Genomic DNA, 16,056 nt, shown 5'->3' on the forward strand with positions numbered 1-16,056 from the left:
ATTCCTGTGCAAACAAAAGGAATTATAGTATTTCTGTAACAAATAAAAATGTAGAACTAAGTCTTGGAACAGCAATTACTGGCAATAAATCAGAATGGCATTACAAAGGGAGAGCACTGTAAAGAGGGAAGAATTTATAGAAGAGTATTATAAATTGTATTTTTCATTTTATCCTTGCCCAGTTTGAAAGCTACCAACGTCCATGTGCATTCACAGGAACACCTCCTGTACTACTCTCTGCGTGCAACTGGTGTGTTTAGCTGTATTTATGGACCAGCTTCTCTCACCCATTGGAGATCATCTTTTAACACACTGCCAGCTCCAGGCAGACTGGGCTTCGATTGGAGGAGCTCATGCTGACATCACTGCACATCTGCAGGCAGCCGGGAAACTGTAGGAGTCACTGTTTCGCTGAGCAAACCCCTAGGTTTAACAATGTCCAGGTAGTGCACATCTAGCAGAGCACTAGCAGTGCTTTTCCCTCCTGGAGCTGTGCTAATGCTTCTATTGGTTTGCTAGAGATGGACCATCTGGACATTCCAGTTCCAGTCAGTGAGTGTAATGACCCAGGTTATAACTCACAACACCTGGTCCACAGAGCTGAAGCATCGAGCGCTGGGATCAAGCTCCTCTACTGGTAAGTGAAGCGCAGTTTGGTTTCTGGCAAAACCAGGCCTGTGCGTGTCTGTGTCTGCATCTGTATGTCTGCCTTGTGATGGACTGGCAACCCATCCAGGGTGTACCCCATCTCGATAGGTTCCAGCTCCCCTGGGACCCTGAATCGGATGAAGTGGTTACAAAGTGAGTACAAGGTGTACAAGCTGTTGTATGTTCAGAGAAAAGGTTTTTAGAGAAACTGGTTAAAGGGGCTCCATTTTCTGCCTTTAAAGTTATATAAAAAGATATATTAATTGATTTGGATAGTCCCGTTCCTTATTGACTTCATGGACTAACTGGTTATTCTATTATTTACCCATTTTAACATATACATAGATTTGGGTAATACTTCATATTAGGGGTTGTGAATGGAATTTACGTCCATTCCTTCCAATATATATATTATAAATGTAATATGTTTGTAAAGTATTAATAGAGGGACATAAAAGTTAAACTAAGCAACATCTGCTGTATTAGTGAAACCCTATTCCTGCCTGTACCTTTACCCCTGACAGTTTAAGATCTCATTACTGGCATGTTGATAGAATATCTGAATCAATGCCCCATTGTGGTGACTGTGGCTGCGCTGTAGGAGCTGCTGTCCTTCGAATGAGGCCTGAAATGAAGATCCTGATTTACTACTACCTGGTCATTAAAGATCATGACACTGTTCGTAAAAGTAGGGTCCTGACTGCTGTGGCACACTGTTTAAATTCCATTCGAGGCCTTTTTTACCAGGGGATCTTTCTGTAATTTTGTTCCAGTCGTTTCAAATCCATTTTTGCACACTATGTGAATATAATGTGGCTTATTAAGCATGTTTACAGTATTTCAGAATGTTTCATTCACAAGTAATCACTCAAGACTTTAAAATGTGATTAAATGTAAGCAGGCAAACATCATAACCTTGCACACATTTCTTTTGCCATATTTTAATAATGGAGTTACATGTGCTTTTGGCAAACCTGCACCCCATCCACACAAAAAGCTGTTTTAAAAGAGCATTAGAAAACAGAAGTCAAGCATCAATAATTGCATTTTTAAACTCTTTTATTTATAACCAGCACCTAGATAACAGTAGAAAGCCTTTTAGTTTTTGGTCTTGGTTGACATTGTTAATTAAATGGAATCTAAACATTATGTGAGAACTTATAAGAAGGAGCTGTCCAGTATAGAATTTGGTTGTATCATGTCTACAGAATCTACACAAGATTCCACAAATAGGAATACCTGTGAGTTATTTAACATTAACACACTCTGGTGAGAGAAGTGCTGTATTGTACTTGCATTTTCTGCAAAGCAAACAGGGATTGACATGAAAATAAGAACCTTAAACTCCAGAGGCGAATTCAGCATGTCTGGGCGTTGCCCACAGAGTGAAGCTGGTATAATGAATTCACCACTGTGAGGAGGAAAATGGCAATAAGAAAAAGAAAATTCCAGGCATTTTATTTTCGAAAAGTTCTTCCCACCACCCAGCCATTAAGAAATCAGACAGCGAATGTGATTGTGACCAAATACAAGGACCTCTTTATTGTATGGAACAGTATACTAGAGATCAGACTCCTCTACTATTGGTCCTAATATTATTTTCTGCTTATGGAAGGGGCATCTGTAATCACACCAATCCACCTGTCATAATGGATCAGTACATTTTGCATCCATGTTGTTTAGGGAACAAAAGCGATACAAGTAACTTTATGTCTGAATGTCACTTTGGCAAAAATTGCTCCTTACTGTGGAATCAGTGGAAAAATAATATTGGGGAAAAAATAAGAAAAATGAACCTGTATGCAGCATATACTATATAGCAGTAATTCCTAGGTCTGTAAAACATCATATACATTTTCAAATTATTTTTTGATTTCCTCTGGTCTCTAGAGAGCACAGATTAGAGGTGACCCACCTGAAAGAACCATTTGTTTTGCCTTTATCTTATTACTGGAATTCCCTGAGTCAATATTTACACCAGCATGCCTAGGGGTTGCTGCTATACAGAAGAATGGATATGAGCAGGTGTCTTTCCCCATTTTCCAGCCTTGGTGAATGAGTGACTGAAAATGCATTATGAGACTCGGGAAATCCTGTAGCTCTTTACCAGCCCCTTGTGAAAGAAAAAGGAGACATTAGAAACAAATGTGGGTGGTCTTTTGGTTAGCTAAAAAAGTTACCTATGTCCCAAAAAAGAACTAGGTAAGATGACAATTATAGAGTACTAATTAGAGGCAAATAATAGCTAGACCAATTGTCCCAGTAAGAAATGTATTATCATCTGCTGTTCCTCTTAAGGGAATGCATTCTGCAAGCACAATGATCTTTTAGATCTTGTTTAAATGTCTTGCCAAAGTTATATCTGACAGAATTTGTGGCATGCACCATAGCAAACCAGAGATGCTGAAATGAAAATGAGTGTGTAGCATGTCCCACCCACCCCAATCCTGGGATAGAAACCATGAGCTCTTCGGCTTCTTAACAAAGGATAAACAGAGAGCCTCTTGTTTTGCTCGCTTGTCAGATGTCATCTGTATATTCTGTCTTGACATTTTTTATATGAGAGAAATCAGTGGCACCACATCAAAAGATGTCAAGTTTATTAGTTGGCAAATTAGATTTAAAAACAGCACAAGGAAACATTCAAAGTGGAAAAATACAATAGCTGGAATGGACTTAATCCAAAAGAAAACACCAACTTTCACCAATCCAAAAGTGTACTTTATTCAGAATGGCTGAAAAGAAAAACAACTGTCATGGCAGCTCTAAAACTGCAGTTAATTCCAGACTTTCTCACAAAATAAATGCAAAGAATGAATGTAAAAACAGCATATTTACAAAAATTGTGTACAGAGCATGCCAGCTCCACACTGGTATCTGGCAATTTGAGGCATCATTAGTGCTAAGACTAATACCAGATCCTTCCAAGAAAAAATGTATGAGAAAATTTTTAACAATAAAGACACCCAGATGCATTTCTTAAAACTAATATAATGGTACAGTATACCAATTATTTGGTTTTGCACTTACTCTAGAAATAATTTAACAACAGTCAATTTTTTAAAATTCTTAAGCTCAGAAAATGCTTTTTCAAAAAATAGATCAATTGGTGATAAAATTTTGTCTACAAGATTATTTTCCAATATAATTTCTAGCATTTGAATAGCATTACTATCATTAGCATGCTTGAATTATATATGGCTCAAGTATGAAAATATTTAGTGCCGTATTTTGAGCTCAATAAACAGGCTTCCTCTGTACACAGTAAAAACATGATTGTACATACATCACTTTTACAACTTAGCACAGTATACTTCCTCCTTATGGAGGAATACAATAAGGTACATTGTCTTTGCTTTAGAAAATCACCAATGGTTCTAAACTAAGGCCTGATTTTCAAAGTCCTACTTCAGTTTGGTAGTAGAAATGTTAAATTTCCAAAAAGGAACTAATTTCTGACATTCAGGTAACGGTGAAAATGCTTACTTTCATTATTTTTTTGTACATATCAAATAACTAACATTACAAAACTGTATTTGAGCTCTTAAGACCATTAAGGCCATTGTTAAGGTTTGTTAGCTTGGAAAATCAGGCCTCACATAGGCAATATATACATCAGACTCACAGATACAGCCAAAACTGCTTACAATCAGGAACAGTGACATTCATTGGAACAGATCAAATCAATGCTCAAGGCCTTTTCCGGTTCCAGTTTGAAAACCGGCCAAGTATGTAAGGAACTAAAACAAAATGTGCTCAGTTGTAACTGAAAGTCTGTTTTTTGACTGTGATAAGGAAGAAACAGCCTGGATCTAGGAGGAGGGCTGAGAAGGAGCAGCCTTTACAGATCTTAGCAGACCATTTAAAACTCGTTCACAGGTATCCATAAGGCATTGTGTTCATTTGCTGGCTATTCTGAGACTCAGCTGGATTTAAGTTTTTTTTTGAATACTCAATATTAAAAAATATTTATTTTAAAGATCCATCGCAAAAATGTATGGACATTAGAAATTTGGCCCCGTATAACTCTTAACTCTGTGAAGTTGTTAAATTGTTCTCTAGGGTTAAAGACTTGATTACATAGAGAAGCCATACTGAAGTATTAATGCTCCTGCCAATATATTCCTTTAGTATGATTATTGCCTGAACATTTATGGAATTTCTGGCATTTAACCCTGAAAACAAATGTAACCAGTAGAGACATCCCACGAGTGTCACTCTCCTCTCTCCTCATTCCCATCCACTACTCTGGATCCACTGCTAATACAGCCACCTTGTACAAAGAGCAGTGCATGCATAGCAGCAGAAGAACTGGAGCAGGTTTCTAAATCTGAGTCTTTAAGCTGCACTATTGTCATACTTTACAAAAAGCTTATTTTGTGTAAACATTGCTTCATCTTTATTTGTATCATGCCAAAGTAAAAAAAAACAAGTGCTGAGATGTACTCTGTTAATGCCTTTTTCCTAACTTCTGTTTTGTTATACATTGATGTCTTTACTAACCCTAATGCACTACAACAGCAACTCAGGGAAATTTCTTCCCATCTTGACTTCAACACTTCTACAGGATACAAAACCTTAATCTTATCAGTGCTAATACGATAGCATGGTGTGACAAAAAAATCTTTGAAGTCCGTACCATTCATCCAAAAAAATGATGGATTATTTATGTTCAGGAAGATCATTTATTATATATATGAGCAAATACTTATGTGCCCCTTAGAATAGAGATTATTGCTTTGTTACAACCATTAAATAAACAGCAAAATATTACAGAAGACGATTAACAACAGCTTCTGTTTTAGTTTGGTATTATTCCCTTGGGGAGAAAGTCCTTAATGTCGCTGTGCTTGGATTCTGCCTCTCTCTGGGCCTCCCTATCACAATACCCTGTTTTAGTTTCTACAAAAGCCATATAAAATTATTTTACTTTGCATGTTTATTTTTTTATACAGTATGTACTCAGAAGACATGCATTGTGAAGTTCAATTTTTGTTATTCTCATTCTCATAACTGATGTCGTATTGTCTGATATTCTAGAACTGTATTCTAATAAGTTTCCCCTGTGCAATAAATACCAAAGTTTTCATACCTGTTAAATACTAATGCTTTTGAATATAGCAATGTGTTGCTTCCTGTCCTTTTACAATTGTTTTATGATCCATTTAAATTTGTCTGGCAAAACAATTGTACAAGGTTTAACATTTTAATTAACAAACAGCAAATCCTGAGTGTTCTATCCTAGCCCTAATGAAGAACTTATCTCTGCATACTGCTATTGTGGAAAACTGGCCAACAGAACACAAAACGAATATTTACAACTGTGAAGTGTGTTCAGGTAATACTTTTGAGCTTTGAAAGCAAAACAATGCATGGCCATACTCTGCATGAAGCACACTGGGAACCCTGAAAAGTCAACCAACTGTCACTTAGAACAACAAAATGAACAGATGCTGACATACTGGGGGTCACACTTCCTGTTGCGGAATTACAAAGATCTCCATAAATAATTAGGCCTCTCGCATGTGCCTGTCCTCCTTTCCAAAACACACAGGAAAAAAAAGAGAAATCTGTTACACACAGCATTACAAAATAGTGCATCTGTGTTCTTAAGAAGCTGTTTAAGCAGCCACTGAGACTGAACCGTCTGCTACTGTGAAACCATGGTGCTCAGCTTTAAAATCATCTGCCTGGTGCAGTTGTGCAGTGAAAGAAAAGCAAGTGCTTTTTTAAGAGAACAACTGGCAGGTCAACTAAATCAATTCGCCTATATGTCATTGTTTTTACTGTAGTTATCATTTTTATGTTTCTCTTAATTCATAAACTGAAACATTCCTTTTGAGAGTTCACACATAAAATGTCTCAGAATTTTAATATTTGATGTCATTTCCATGATAAAAATCTGTACAATACTGGCATAGTCCTTGCTATTGCCACTATAAAAAACTAACTTTTACAAAGGCTCATCCATGTGGATGGTTTATTACAAAGCTTTAGGTGTGGTGTCATACCAATACAGCAGTCCAAAGTATTATATTTGAGATTATCCTAGTGATGTTACATACTGCATCCAATCTGTGACATCACTAGGATAGTGGTGATGTCATATAAACTAACCTACATAATGAATAATATTTGAGGGCTAGAAGAACAGTTCTCTGTCCACCTGCTACATACATTTAACTGCTTGGCCACTAAAACTGCAAAGTCAGTATGTTGTTGCCAGCTCCTCAGTGTCAACAAACCTATTTATCAAAAGAACGCTAAGTTAACGACTGCTTGAATATGAGAAGGAGAGGAGTCTTTTTACAATGCAAACATTGTGTGAAAATTACACTTGCGTTTCTGCACACATTTGATAGAATGATACAGAAGCTTATCTCTGCCTTTCAAAAGGCAGGCAGACAGCACCAGGGCACCACATGGCAGCCTAATAAGACGTTATAACCAAAAACCGAGAAGTAGGGCTGGAGGAAGACTATTCTTGAGGCTACTCTCTACACATACTCAACACCCGATCCTCCAGCCTGATTCAATGTGTAAAATTCACAACCATTACAGGAAGTTCATCAAGGTTCAGGAATGTAGACCTCTGCTCTATAGTATACAAGTCTGAAACAGTAAATTAAGATTTGTGTTCATTTTAAGATATACACATTGTCAAGTATATTTCCTCAGTTGGATTCTTGATTCAGCAAACCAAGCTAAGGATCTTAGCCCTTCATTCTCGACATGGTGATGGATTGCTAAATCCCAACGCCTGTGGAAGTACTGTGACCTGCACAAGTTACAGGCTGCAGACATATCAATGACACAACTTCACAGTGAGCCAAATGCCCACTGCAAATCTAGACCTAGAAGAACAGTGCATATATGAACAACGCTTGGCTAAGATCAGCCCTGCCTTACAAAGGTAACAGTCAGGAAACAGGAAACCGAATGTGCCTACTTTCCTTTTCTAGATAAATCCATTATTTCCTCTTGAAGGCCAAACTATATCCATATTTTCCGCATACCCACAACTAAAACAGTGATTACATTCAAACAGCTTCAACCTTCTTATTATTGTCTATCGGTATCACAAAGTGTTCCAACAGAAGATAAGTTCCATGTGTTGGTTATCTCTTTCACATGTGCCATTCTGATTACAAACGCAGATGTTACAACCAGACAACGGTAGTATGATTTACTGTCTGAAGTGGTCATCTGCTGCTGTTTTACACAATATGGAAAATAACTGGCAGAGAGAACACACTGAGACGGACAGGGTGCTGGTATCATATACAGTAAGACTTAAGTCTTGCCAGCAGTAAAATATCCCACTGCACCTCATAAAACACAGCTGCTGCTTTTCATAAGATTATTTCCACTGCATTCATGCTGTTGGTAAAGTCACATATATTTCATGCAGTAATTGGCAAAGCTATACCACTCCTAACAGATAAAATTATACCCACCTGTCTATATTTAAACCACTGTATCTCAGCTAAATTCTATTTTCTATTGTGCTGCTATAATCCAACTCAACACATAACACAGAAAATTAATGTTTGTAAGGAAATAAAGTGTAAAATAAACCTTAATCCTTATGTTGGTAATTCCTAAATACTTGGATAAAATAACTGCTACATTGTACTTAAAGACATCACAATATTTTTACAACATGTCATTAAGTCAATTAATAAATTAAACTTCATTTCACTTTTATTGTTTAACATAGCAATGACTTGCTGTGAAAAAGTATCCTGAACTTCAGATAAAAACTTAAAAAAAAAACAAAATTAAAATCATAGTTTGATACTAGCAGCCCCCAACGTATTAAATATGTTAGACAAAAACATCTAAATAAATAATTTATTTTCCTGAGAGCCTGTTGTTTTAATACAAAAATGCATTACTGAGTTTTGCTGTTTGTAACTGGCAATTGATATAGCACTGCAAAATCCCTGTGGTATGCATTTAGCATTGACTGCACAGGTGATATTGTGACACCCCAACGAAACAAAGACAGTACTTTTGGGTTTCCTTAAGACTGACACCACTGTGCATTGCAACAATTAATACACATGCTATTTTGCTTGCAATTTGCCCTTCTAAATTTTTTACAGTAAAGTCAGATAGTCGACTTCAATTTGTACTTATCACAACAGAGAAAGCAAAAGAAATGAAGTAGTGCTGTCAGTGTTTAGCAGGCCCAGACGTTACTATTGTAGTGTTGCAATACGTACTGTATGCAGGACAGTTTTTGCACCATCTTACATCCTCTCCTGGTGAAGTTGCTACTCCCTTGGCACCAAGGTTAACCTAGTTTAGTAATTTGTAGACTCCCGTTAATCCTTATCGTGTCGATGGCTGGTAAAGTCACGATCCGGTGATAAAAGTCAAAGAGCTGATGTCCGTCCACAAATATTCGGAACCGCTGGTGTTCACAGTGAATTTCAATCTAATAACAAATAAAAAACGCAGCCCTTAATTAATCCCCAAATCAACAAATGGACAACAGACAAAATAAAGGCAATGCATTTTAGAAGGAGAGGGAAATAAGCTTGTTTTTACGCAACTGTCAAAGCTAAAACTCACTTCGTAGATGTTAAGTTCCTGAGCTGCTTATTCAACTAGACTCGAATCATGCTTCATCAACAAGCGTGTTACGCAAACTATTTAAATGGTTAAAAGGGTTACAACACGTCAAAGTAGGAGTCCTGACATCCCTCAACTGTCCTACGTGATTAAGGGTCTGTATGACCTATAATTCAAAGTTCAGGCATCATTACCCTAAACGGCTGATCTTGGATGAAAGGAAAGTAGGGAATGGGCGTTTCTTCCTCGCCCCACTCTCCGGAGACGCACGCTTTACGGAGGAACTGTCTCTCCGCGAATCGGGCGCTCAACTCCAAGGCCACATCAGCAGGAGGGTAGTCCTCAGTGCCGCCGCATGTCAGGCTGATATCAAAACTGCGTGAGCAACACCAACACAGGGCACCAATGAAACATTGCCCTGAGTCACAGCAGGTCAACTAAAGCCTCTCACTTCACATTCCAATTATGTCAACTAAAGTCTCCACACTATGCCAGTTAAGAACGCACAGATTTTAGTCGTCAAAGCTGTATTTGTAACAAAAGAACAATACATAACTGGAAATATCCAATTAACCAACGAAAAGTACAAAAGTCTGTGGGAGAAACAAAATGTTCGGAATACATCATTCATAGGCGATGTGACAAGAACAGCTTGCTGATGTTACTGCAAATACACAACCGGTGCGTTTTAGATTACTACACACAAACAGTTCTCCAGAAGGGATCGCACCTCCATCCTGATAAATCTTGCTTTCGGATTCATAAGCCGTTGTTACCACCAACGAAAAGTCATCCCTTGACCCCCTAGAGAAAAGTGGGCATGGCGTTGCATGCATGAGAATTTAATCGTTCTCTAATTCCTTTTGTGTGTGATCAAACAGGCAAAATTAATTCGGCATTTTCTTGGCCGGGAATGATAGGAGTAAATCAGAGCGCTAGGAGTGGCACTACTTTTTAGTCACAATAAGTCAAGGCACTAATTCCAGGTGACCTGATATCCAACTAGCACAGACACCTAATAATATATAAAACATATAATAATAATTACCTTTCAGGTTCGGGATCAACAATACCCATCACTATGATCTTCTTGCCTGGCCTCATCCCACCTTTGATGCGACCACTAAAAGGAACAGTCTAGTCAAAGAAAGTGAGATTTTTCACTGTGTGAGTGGAGTATCATTACTGGTACATAATGCAGAAACACATAGAGATACGCAGTCTCATCCACAAAAACAGAGACAAAATGCGGCTTATTACCAGTAAACGAGTTATGTCGTCTCTGTCTGGAGAGCACAGACCGGAGCTTCCAAACGAATTGTTCAGGTGTGGTTCATTCTCGGTATTCTACACAGAAACACACGAAAACCAAGGATTGGCAGTCATTATTTTTAGATACCACAGGTATCCAGAGAACGTGCTAATTATACGGATCTGGTTATCAAAATAAAGGCTATAAATTATATTTAGAACATCCAGTCAAGAACATCACAATGACTGCAAAATTCGTTCATTTTCGGTGGCACGATGGCGTTACCTCCCAACAATTGTGATATGAAGCCTGCCAGCGTCGTTTTGAAGGAGCTGACATTTTTAAAAGGCTCCGATAAAATGTAACCGTCTCCTGAACTGGAGCATCTATTATTGGACATATGACCCTAAAAGAGGCTGTACCTCTATCGGTCTGTCCCCGGCCGCACTCTGTCCAGGTGATTTAAAGCCCCATTGACTACAACAGCTGAGAAATACAATATTCAAATTTCGGTATTTGCAAAACAGATATCTGCGGTTACAGGTCCTTTTTTCCAACTGTAATGTAAATGTTATATTGCAACGCACAATACCGCGATGTTGCACAACAATTACCCTACACGTTAATCACAGTCTGAAGAATTTTTCATTGTTTAGCTGTTCTACTTTCTGCCTTTTTCTACTTACTATTAAGTCCTTTTCCGTGCCCGATACCGCCATCTTGTACAGAATACCATAGGAGAATGGATTGATCAGCTGAGCCAAGAGGCAGGTCAGTCCCGAGCGATGTGTTCGCGCTGAGCCAGTGACTGCTAAGGCTGCATCAAGGTGCTTGCACTCGACCAGGAATTTAAGAGTAGCCTATTGTAGAAGACGCCCTGCACGTTTGAGAGAAGGATAATTGCTGACGTGTAATAACAGACAGAGAGGCTTAATCCGTGTCTGGCCATAAACACTAATCTGCTATTTTTTTAGTGTACATGAGACGACTGTGTTCCCCTGTTCACCCGACAGGAGATAGGCTCACATCACAACAAATATTTACACCTAGCCAGTTTCATGTTTAAACTAAGCTTTTAAGACACAGAAAACAAGGAATTGCCTATTGATTCAAAACAAAGTGGCTGTATGTACAGCCTGCACTGTAATCTGTAATAACAGTTGCTATTATTAATGTTTATGAATTGTACAAAGGTTTTGCACAAAGGCTATTCACCGGATGTACTGTATAACTCTCAGTTGTTTGAAATGTTTTGCAAGTATGAAATACCTTTGTAAACAGAAATAAAAGACGGGTTGCATGAGAGCTGGAAATCATAAATCATTCAATTTCATTAACACGGTGAAGACTTGTATTTATAAATTAAGGCCATATTAATCTTTATCATGTCTTTGCTGCTTGTTGTTCTTCAACGTAGCTACCAATTAAAATTCACTTATAATCCACTGATGATACTAAAATGAATGAATGGAATTATTTATGCCAGAAAATATAATCAAAAGCTAAAACCAGCATTTAGGGATAGCAGTATAAATGGTTAAAAACAAGATAAAATTCAGTTGGGAGCTGTTGACTCACGTACTGTAAGTGCAAAAATAGATCTGCATTTCTCAGCGCTACTGTTTTTTTTTTAGTAGCACAAAGCACAGGACAACCACCACACAGTACAGGGAAGAGGCAGTCTGAGAGAAACAATTTGTAGATTTACAGTCTCATAAAGCCTATTACTACGGGAAATACTGCAAACCCTCTTCATTGATCTGAATTACATGATCCTACTTACAAGCTTCGCATCCTCAAGCACCGCTGGTTAAAGCAGCCACCACTAAACTAGAAACACACGGGGTTTATGTCTTTAAGATGGACATTAAATACTCCATTTCAACAAGCTTCGCGCAAATAGGAGAGGAAAATAATTTTTACAGGACACAAACGCGATAAATAACAACTAGTTGCAAGTTCTGAACTGATACCAACAGTCTGAGCTACACTGACATGGCCTACAGTAGTTATTGGGTCCCAATGCCGTATTTTTCGATTTTGGGACGCAGCCGAGAATCGGGTGTTTACTCGCATCCTGGGGAGGCGGGTCTAGTTCCACGGAAATAACTACTGATTTCCAAATGGTGCAATTCCTTCGAAACATGTCAAATATTGCCTCACATGGCAAAGAAAGACATTGCAGCTGTGTTTTTTTCTAGATCGTGCTGTTTTATCTTTCTTAACAAAAATAATATATATATTTATAATTCAAATTATGCTGAAATCGTAATTTAATAGCCGATTCTTGTTTACACCAATTTAGGATACTAGTGTAACGAGATTTAATAGTGCAGCGCATTGCAGTATTTTTCATATTGACTGCAATCTTTAAAATAATGTTTTTATAAACTGAATGACTAAATCTAAACAAATATTGTATAATTAGGTGCACTGCTTACACTATCACTTATACAGTACAAACATTCATGATGTGTAAACATATATTTACAATCCAGCAGGTGTCATAGCTCCCTTTGTATCTCTAGCACACGAAGAATAGATGGAAGGCATTCAATTGCCCAGTTAATTGAATAATTAGTCCCATAAGCTAGTTAATAGTTCGAGTGGAACAAAAAGATATTCCAGTGTTGAATAAATTGCATATGCCCTTGTGGGCAAGGAAAAGGAAAAGGAACAGCGGGCTCTACTCAAGGTGGCTCAGCTAGAAGTTGCGTTAGATAACCAATAGGTGTCTCTCTTTCCCTCTAAACCAGAAATCCCAATTTGCATGGACTTGTACTGTAACTTGCTATGGTGTGTATATTGTTGGACTGAAATCCATTCAACGCACCATTTTGTTAAATTACTTAAGCACATATATAAAACTGCACGTCTCACTCGCAGTGTGCTGTCGGTCTACTCAGTGTCAGTGTATGCACTTTTCCAGCAACCTTCAAATCGAGTGGAGTTTAATTTAAACGCCCAAGATATAGAGCAGATTCAAAGGGGCAAAGGCGATACAGCCCAATTGAATTAAGGGAATTCTACGAATAGAGGCTATTACTAATTATTTTACAATAATGCTTATGTTTGCATCTGCAAAAGATAAACTTTTATTTTATTGGTACATCGTTTTCAAAAACATTTGACAAAGATTTCAAAATGTGGTCACATAGCCATCAAAACTGCAGAAGGACAAACGGTAGTAATGGACCTGCAACCCCCAGATTTATTCTCGATTAAAGAATGTATTTGTTTGAAGAGAATAAATCTGCGCAATATAATATTGTAGCGAATGAATCCGTTACAATATATACAGCTAAATGAAAGGCAACTACACTATAAATATTAAAAACAAATCTTATTCCTCGGAATAGTGATCATGGAGAACCGTTTCAGTTTTAGACAGCTATTTTGTCTGCACTGTGCAAGATATGTCGAGAATCCATTACATTGCAGTCGGTATTATTATTATGGGAATGCAGATTGTATCATTACTGCGGGACTTTCAGGAGCATAGTTGCATAACGCAATATGATGTCTATTTCATTGCAAAGTGTTCATCGGTCTCCATCCGTGTGTGTGTGTCGCTGCCTGCATCCTGCCACCGGTCTGCACAGAGCCTGTGACGTCGGTGAAGTGAAGATCGCACGAAAATGACTTCGTGCGCCGTACTTATAGTATACAGGTTCAGATAGAAGTCCGTAGGGGATGAAGCAAGCACAGAACAGTTTGGGGCATAATTGCAGACGTTAAAATGCGTCGAAACATTTCAGGATGATGAAGGCCGTTTTTATATAAACCCCAAGACAAAGTGAAATAACGTCAGACGACATGTCAGGCTTGATCAGCCCGCTGGACAGAACAGTCGACCGGTGACATCACTGTAAGATGCAGAAGTGAAAGTGAAGAATGGTGGCGAAAAGTCCGCATATGTAAATCCTGCGCATCTTGCTGTACCTACAGAAGTCAGGAGGCTGTGCAGCGCACACGCCGGAAGACATCTGCTGCAGACACATTTGCATTCGTCGAAAACGGTTTTTGCTACATTTCAGCAGCGAATTACTCGCGGAAATTCCGCATTTTGGTTATTACAATCCACCGGTGTACCTGAACCGGAGAAGACAAGCAGTGTTACAGAATACTAAGGTAATCTTTTGTCATCATTCGGGACAGATGTTTGATTTACGCTGATTGCAGTGACAGGTGACGCTTTTAAAATACTTTAAAATACTAAAAAGAAAAAGAGATATCATAACATCATTCACATATTAAGTATAAATCTCTGTACTGTACCTCGGTAAAATGCATGTAAAAGATTTAGTATTTGTAAAAACATATTTTACAATATTGTAAAATATATTTCAATGTTGAAAATATATTTCAATCTGTTTTGACACATAATTGTTTCTCAGTTTATGTGTTTGTTTCTTCAGTGTGACTAAATTAACAATTACAATATGTTACAGCACAACATAATTCTGAACTCGGGCATTATCAGAGCTGTGAACATTTTTAAACCAAAGTCAGTTAATTTAAACAATATACAGTATAGTGTAGCTGAGCGGTACTGGTAGTATACATGTTTGCAAAACCACATAATTTTCTATTTATAAATCACCAGTAATGCAGGTTTATGAAACAGTAAAAACACTTAAGCTTACAGAATTTATGTAGTAACCTAACCTATTAAAATGAAAAGGCACAACCCGTTTTGCACGTGTAACACCTTGGAGCTAATTCCATTGGTAACAAATTGTCATGATGTAGAGTTGGAACGTTGGGAGAAGTTGGAATCTATTCACTTCCCTATGCAACAGCACGTGGTTTGTACTCCTTAGCAAATCCGATTTTTAATTATTGGTTAATTGTAATAAATGTATAGAATACATTTTATTTTAATTGCTTAATGGTGTGCGTTTTATCATATTTACCAGTTCAATACGCACACATCTGTTGAATTTATTCCGTGTTTTAGCGAGCAGCATTTGAAAAGACAATAAGCCATTATTCAAAAGAGTACAACCTGTGCAGCAATGTTTATAAATAGTTAAAGTCATATTAGAAGACTGATTTTGATATGCATCCAAGCAAATAGTCCATTATGAGAATACATCTATTAAGCAGCAGTACTGTAGCTGTATAACTGACAATCATTCATCTACCCAAAGAACACTTCTTTTATAAGCCTCATACATTTATGATTGTTACCATTTTCCAAGGAAGTTTTAATGCTTGTGTTTGATCTTAATGAAATCAGTGCAGGTCATATTTAAAACATTTAAACTCTAATAATGCAAAGAAAAAAAGGCAGAACAAAACAGGCTGGGATTAAAGATTATGGCACATATGACCCAGATTCTGTATCAACAAGGCCAAAGCCTGCAGGCACCCTGACACCACAGACAGATCCAGAGTTGTTGCTAAGAGACAGTACTGTGGGTCGCACAAAGGCTTCCTTTATTTATTTTTGTACCTAGGTGATCAATATTGATCAAGAACAACATTAAATGAAAGCTTTAATTGAAATATGTCTGAGAAGATGGAAACAACATTCAACATTCTAGCTAATTCACAGTTTTTGCCAATTTCAT

At 37.6% G+C, this 16,056-nt stretch overlaps 2 protein-coding genes across 5 annotated transcripts in view; one reads left to right on the forward strand and one right to left on the reverse strand.

Annotated features, from left to right (window-relative positions):
- Positions 1-468: 468 nt before the first annotated feature.
- Positions 469-16,056, forward strand: part of abch1 (ATP-binding cassette, sub-family H, member 1) — a 45,791-nt gene continuing 30,203 nt past the window's right edge. For 2 of the 3 annotated variants that reach the window (XR_011182283.1, XM_069179890.1), the window contains exon 1: positions 469-637. Coding sequence is in view for 1 of the 3 variants with exons in the window: in XM_069179890.1 (XP_069035991.1) it covers positions 562-637 (76 nt within the window). In the remaining 2 variants the exon portion in view is untranslated. Of the gene's footprint in view, positions 638-13,986; positions 14,612-16,056 lie in introns of those variants that run through there. The other variant, XM_069179891.1, reaches the window with a different exon arrangement.
- On the reverse strand, positions 3,232-12,470 carry LOC102696670 (galectin-related protein). Of its 2 annotated transcripts, XM_069179917.1 has the most exons (6): positions 12,264-12,470; positions 11,167-11,357; positions 10,489-10,575; positions 10,277-10,365; positions 9,423-9,603; positions 3,232-9,091 (listed from the first exon to the last, which is right to left on the reverse strand). In XM_069179917.1, exons 2-6 carry the CDS (start codon positions 11,197-11,199, stop codon positions 8,948-8,950), a joined length of 534 nt encoding a protein of 177 aa, XP_069036018.1. In that variant the 5' UTR covers positions 11,200-11,357; positions 12,264-12,470; the 3' UTR covers positions 3,232-8,947. The 2 variants fall into 2 exon arrangements, with proteins under 2 accessions (XP_069036018.1, XP_006638800.1); XM_006638737.3 differs by lacking the exon at positions 12,264-12,470 and having other exon boundaries at positions 11,167-11,451.

The sequence above is a fragment of the Lepisosteus oculatus genome, chromosome 17 (genome assembly GCF_040954835.1).
Source record: "Lepisosteus oculatus isolate fLepOcu1 chromosome 17, fLepOcu1.hap2, whole genome shotgun sequence".
In the NCBI taxonomy this organism is placed as follows: Eukaryota; Metazoa; Chordata; class Actinopteri; order Semionotiformes; family Lepisosteidae; genus Lepisosteus; species Lepisosteus oculatus.

Coding starts and splice junctions, on each gene's coding strand:
- LOC102696670 (XM_069179917.1), bottom strand. CDS start 11,199: ATGGCGGTATCGGGCACGGAAAAGGACTTAATA. Junction 10,366..10,488: donor ACGACATAACTCGTTTACTG/GTAATAAGCCGC, acceptor TTCTTTGACTAG/ACTGTTCCTTTTAGTGGTCG. Junction 9,604..10,276: donor GTTGATCCCGAACCTGAAAG/GTAATTATTATT, acceptor TTGCTCACGCAG/TTTTGATATCAGCCTGACAT.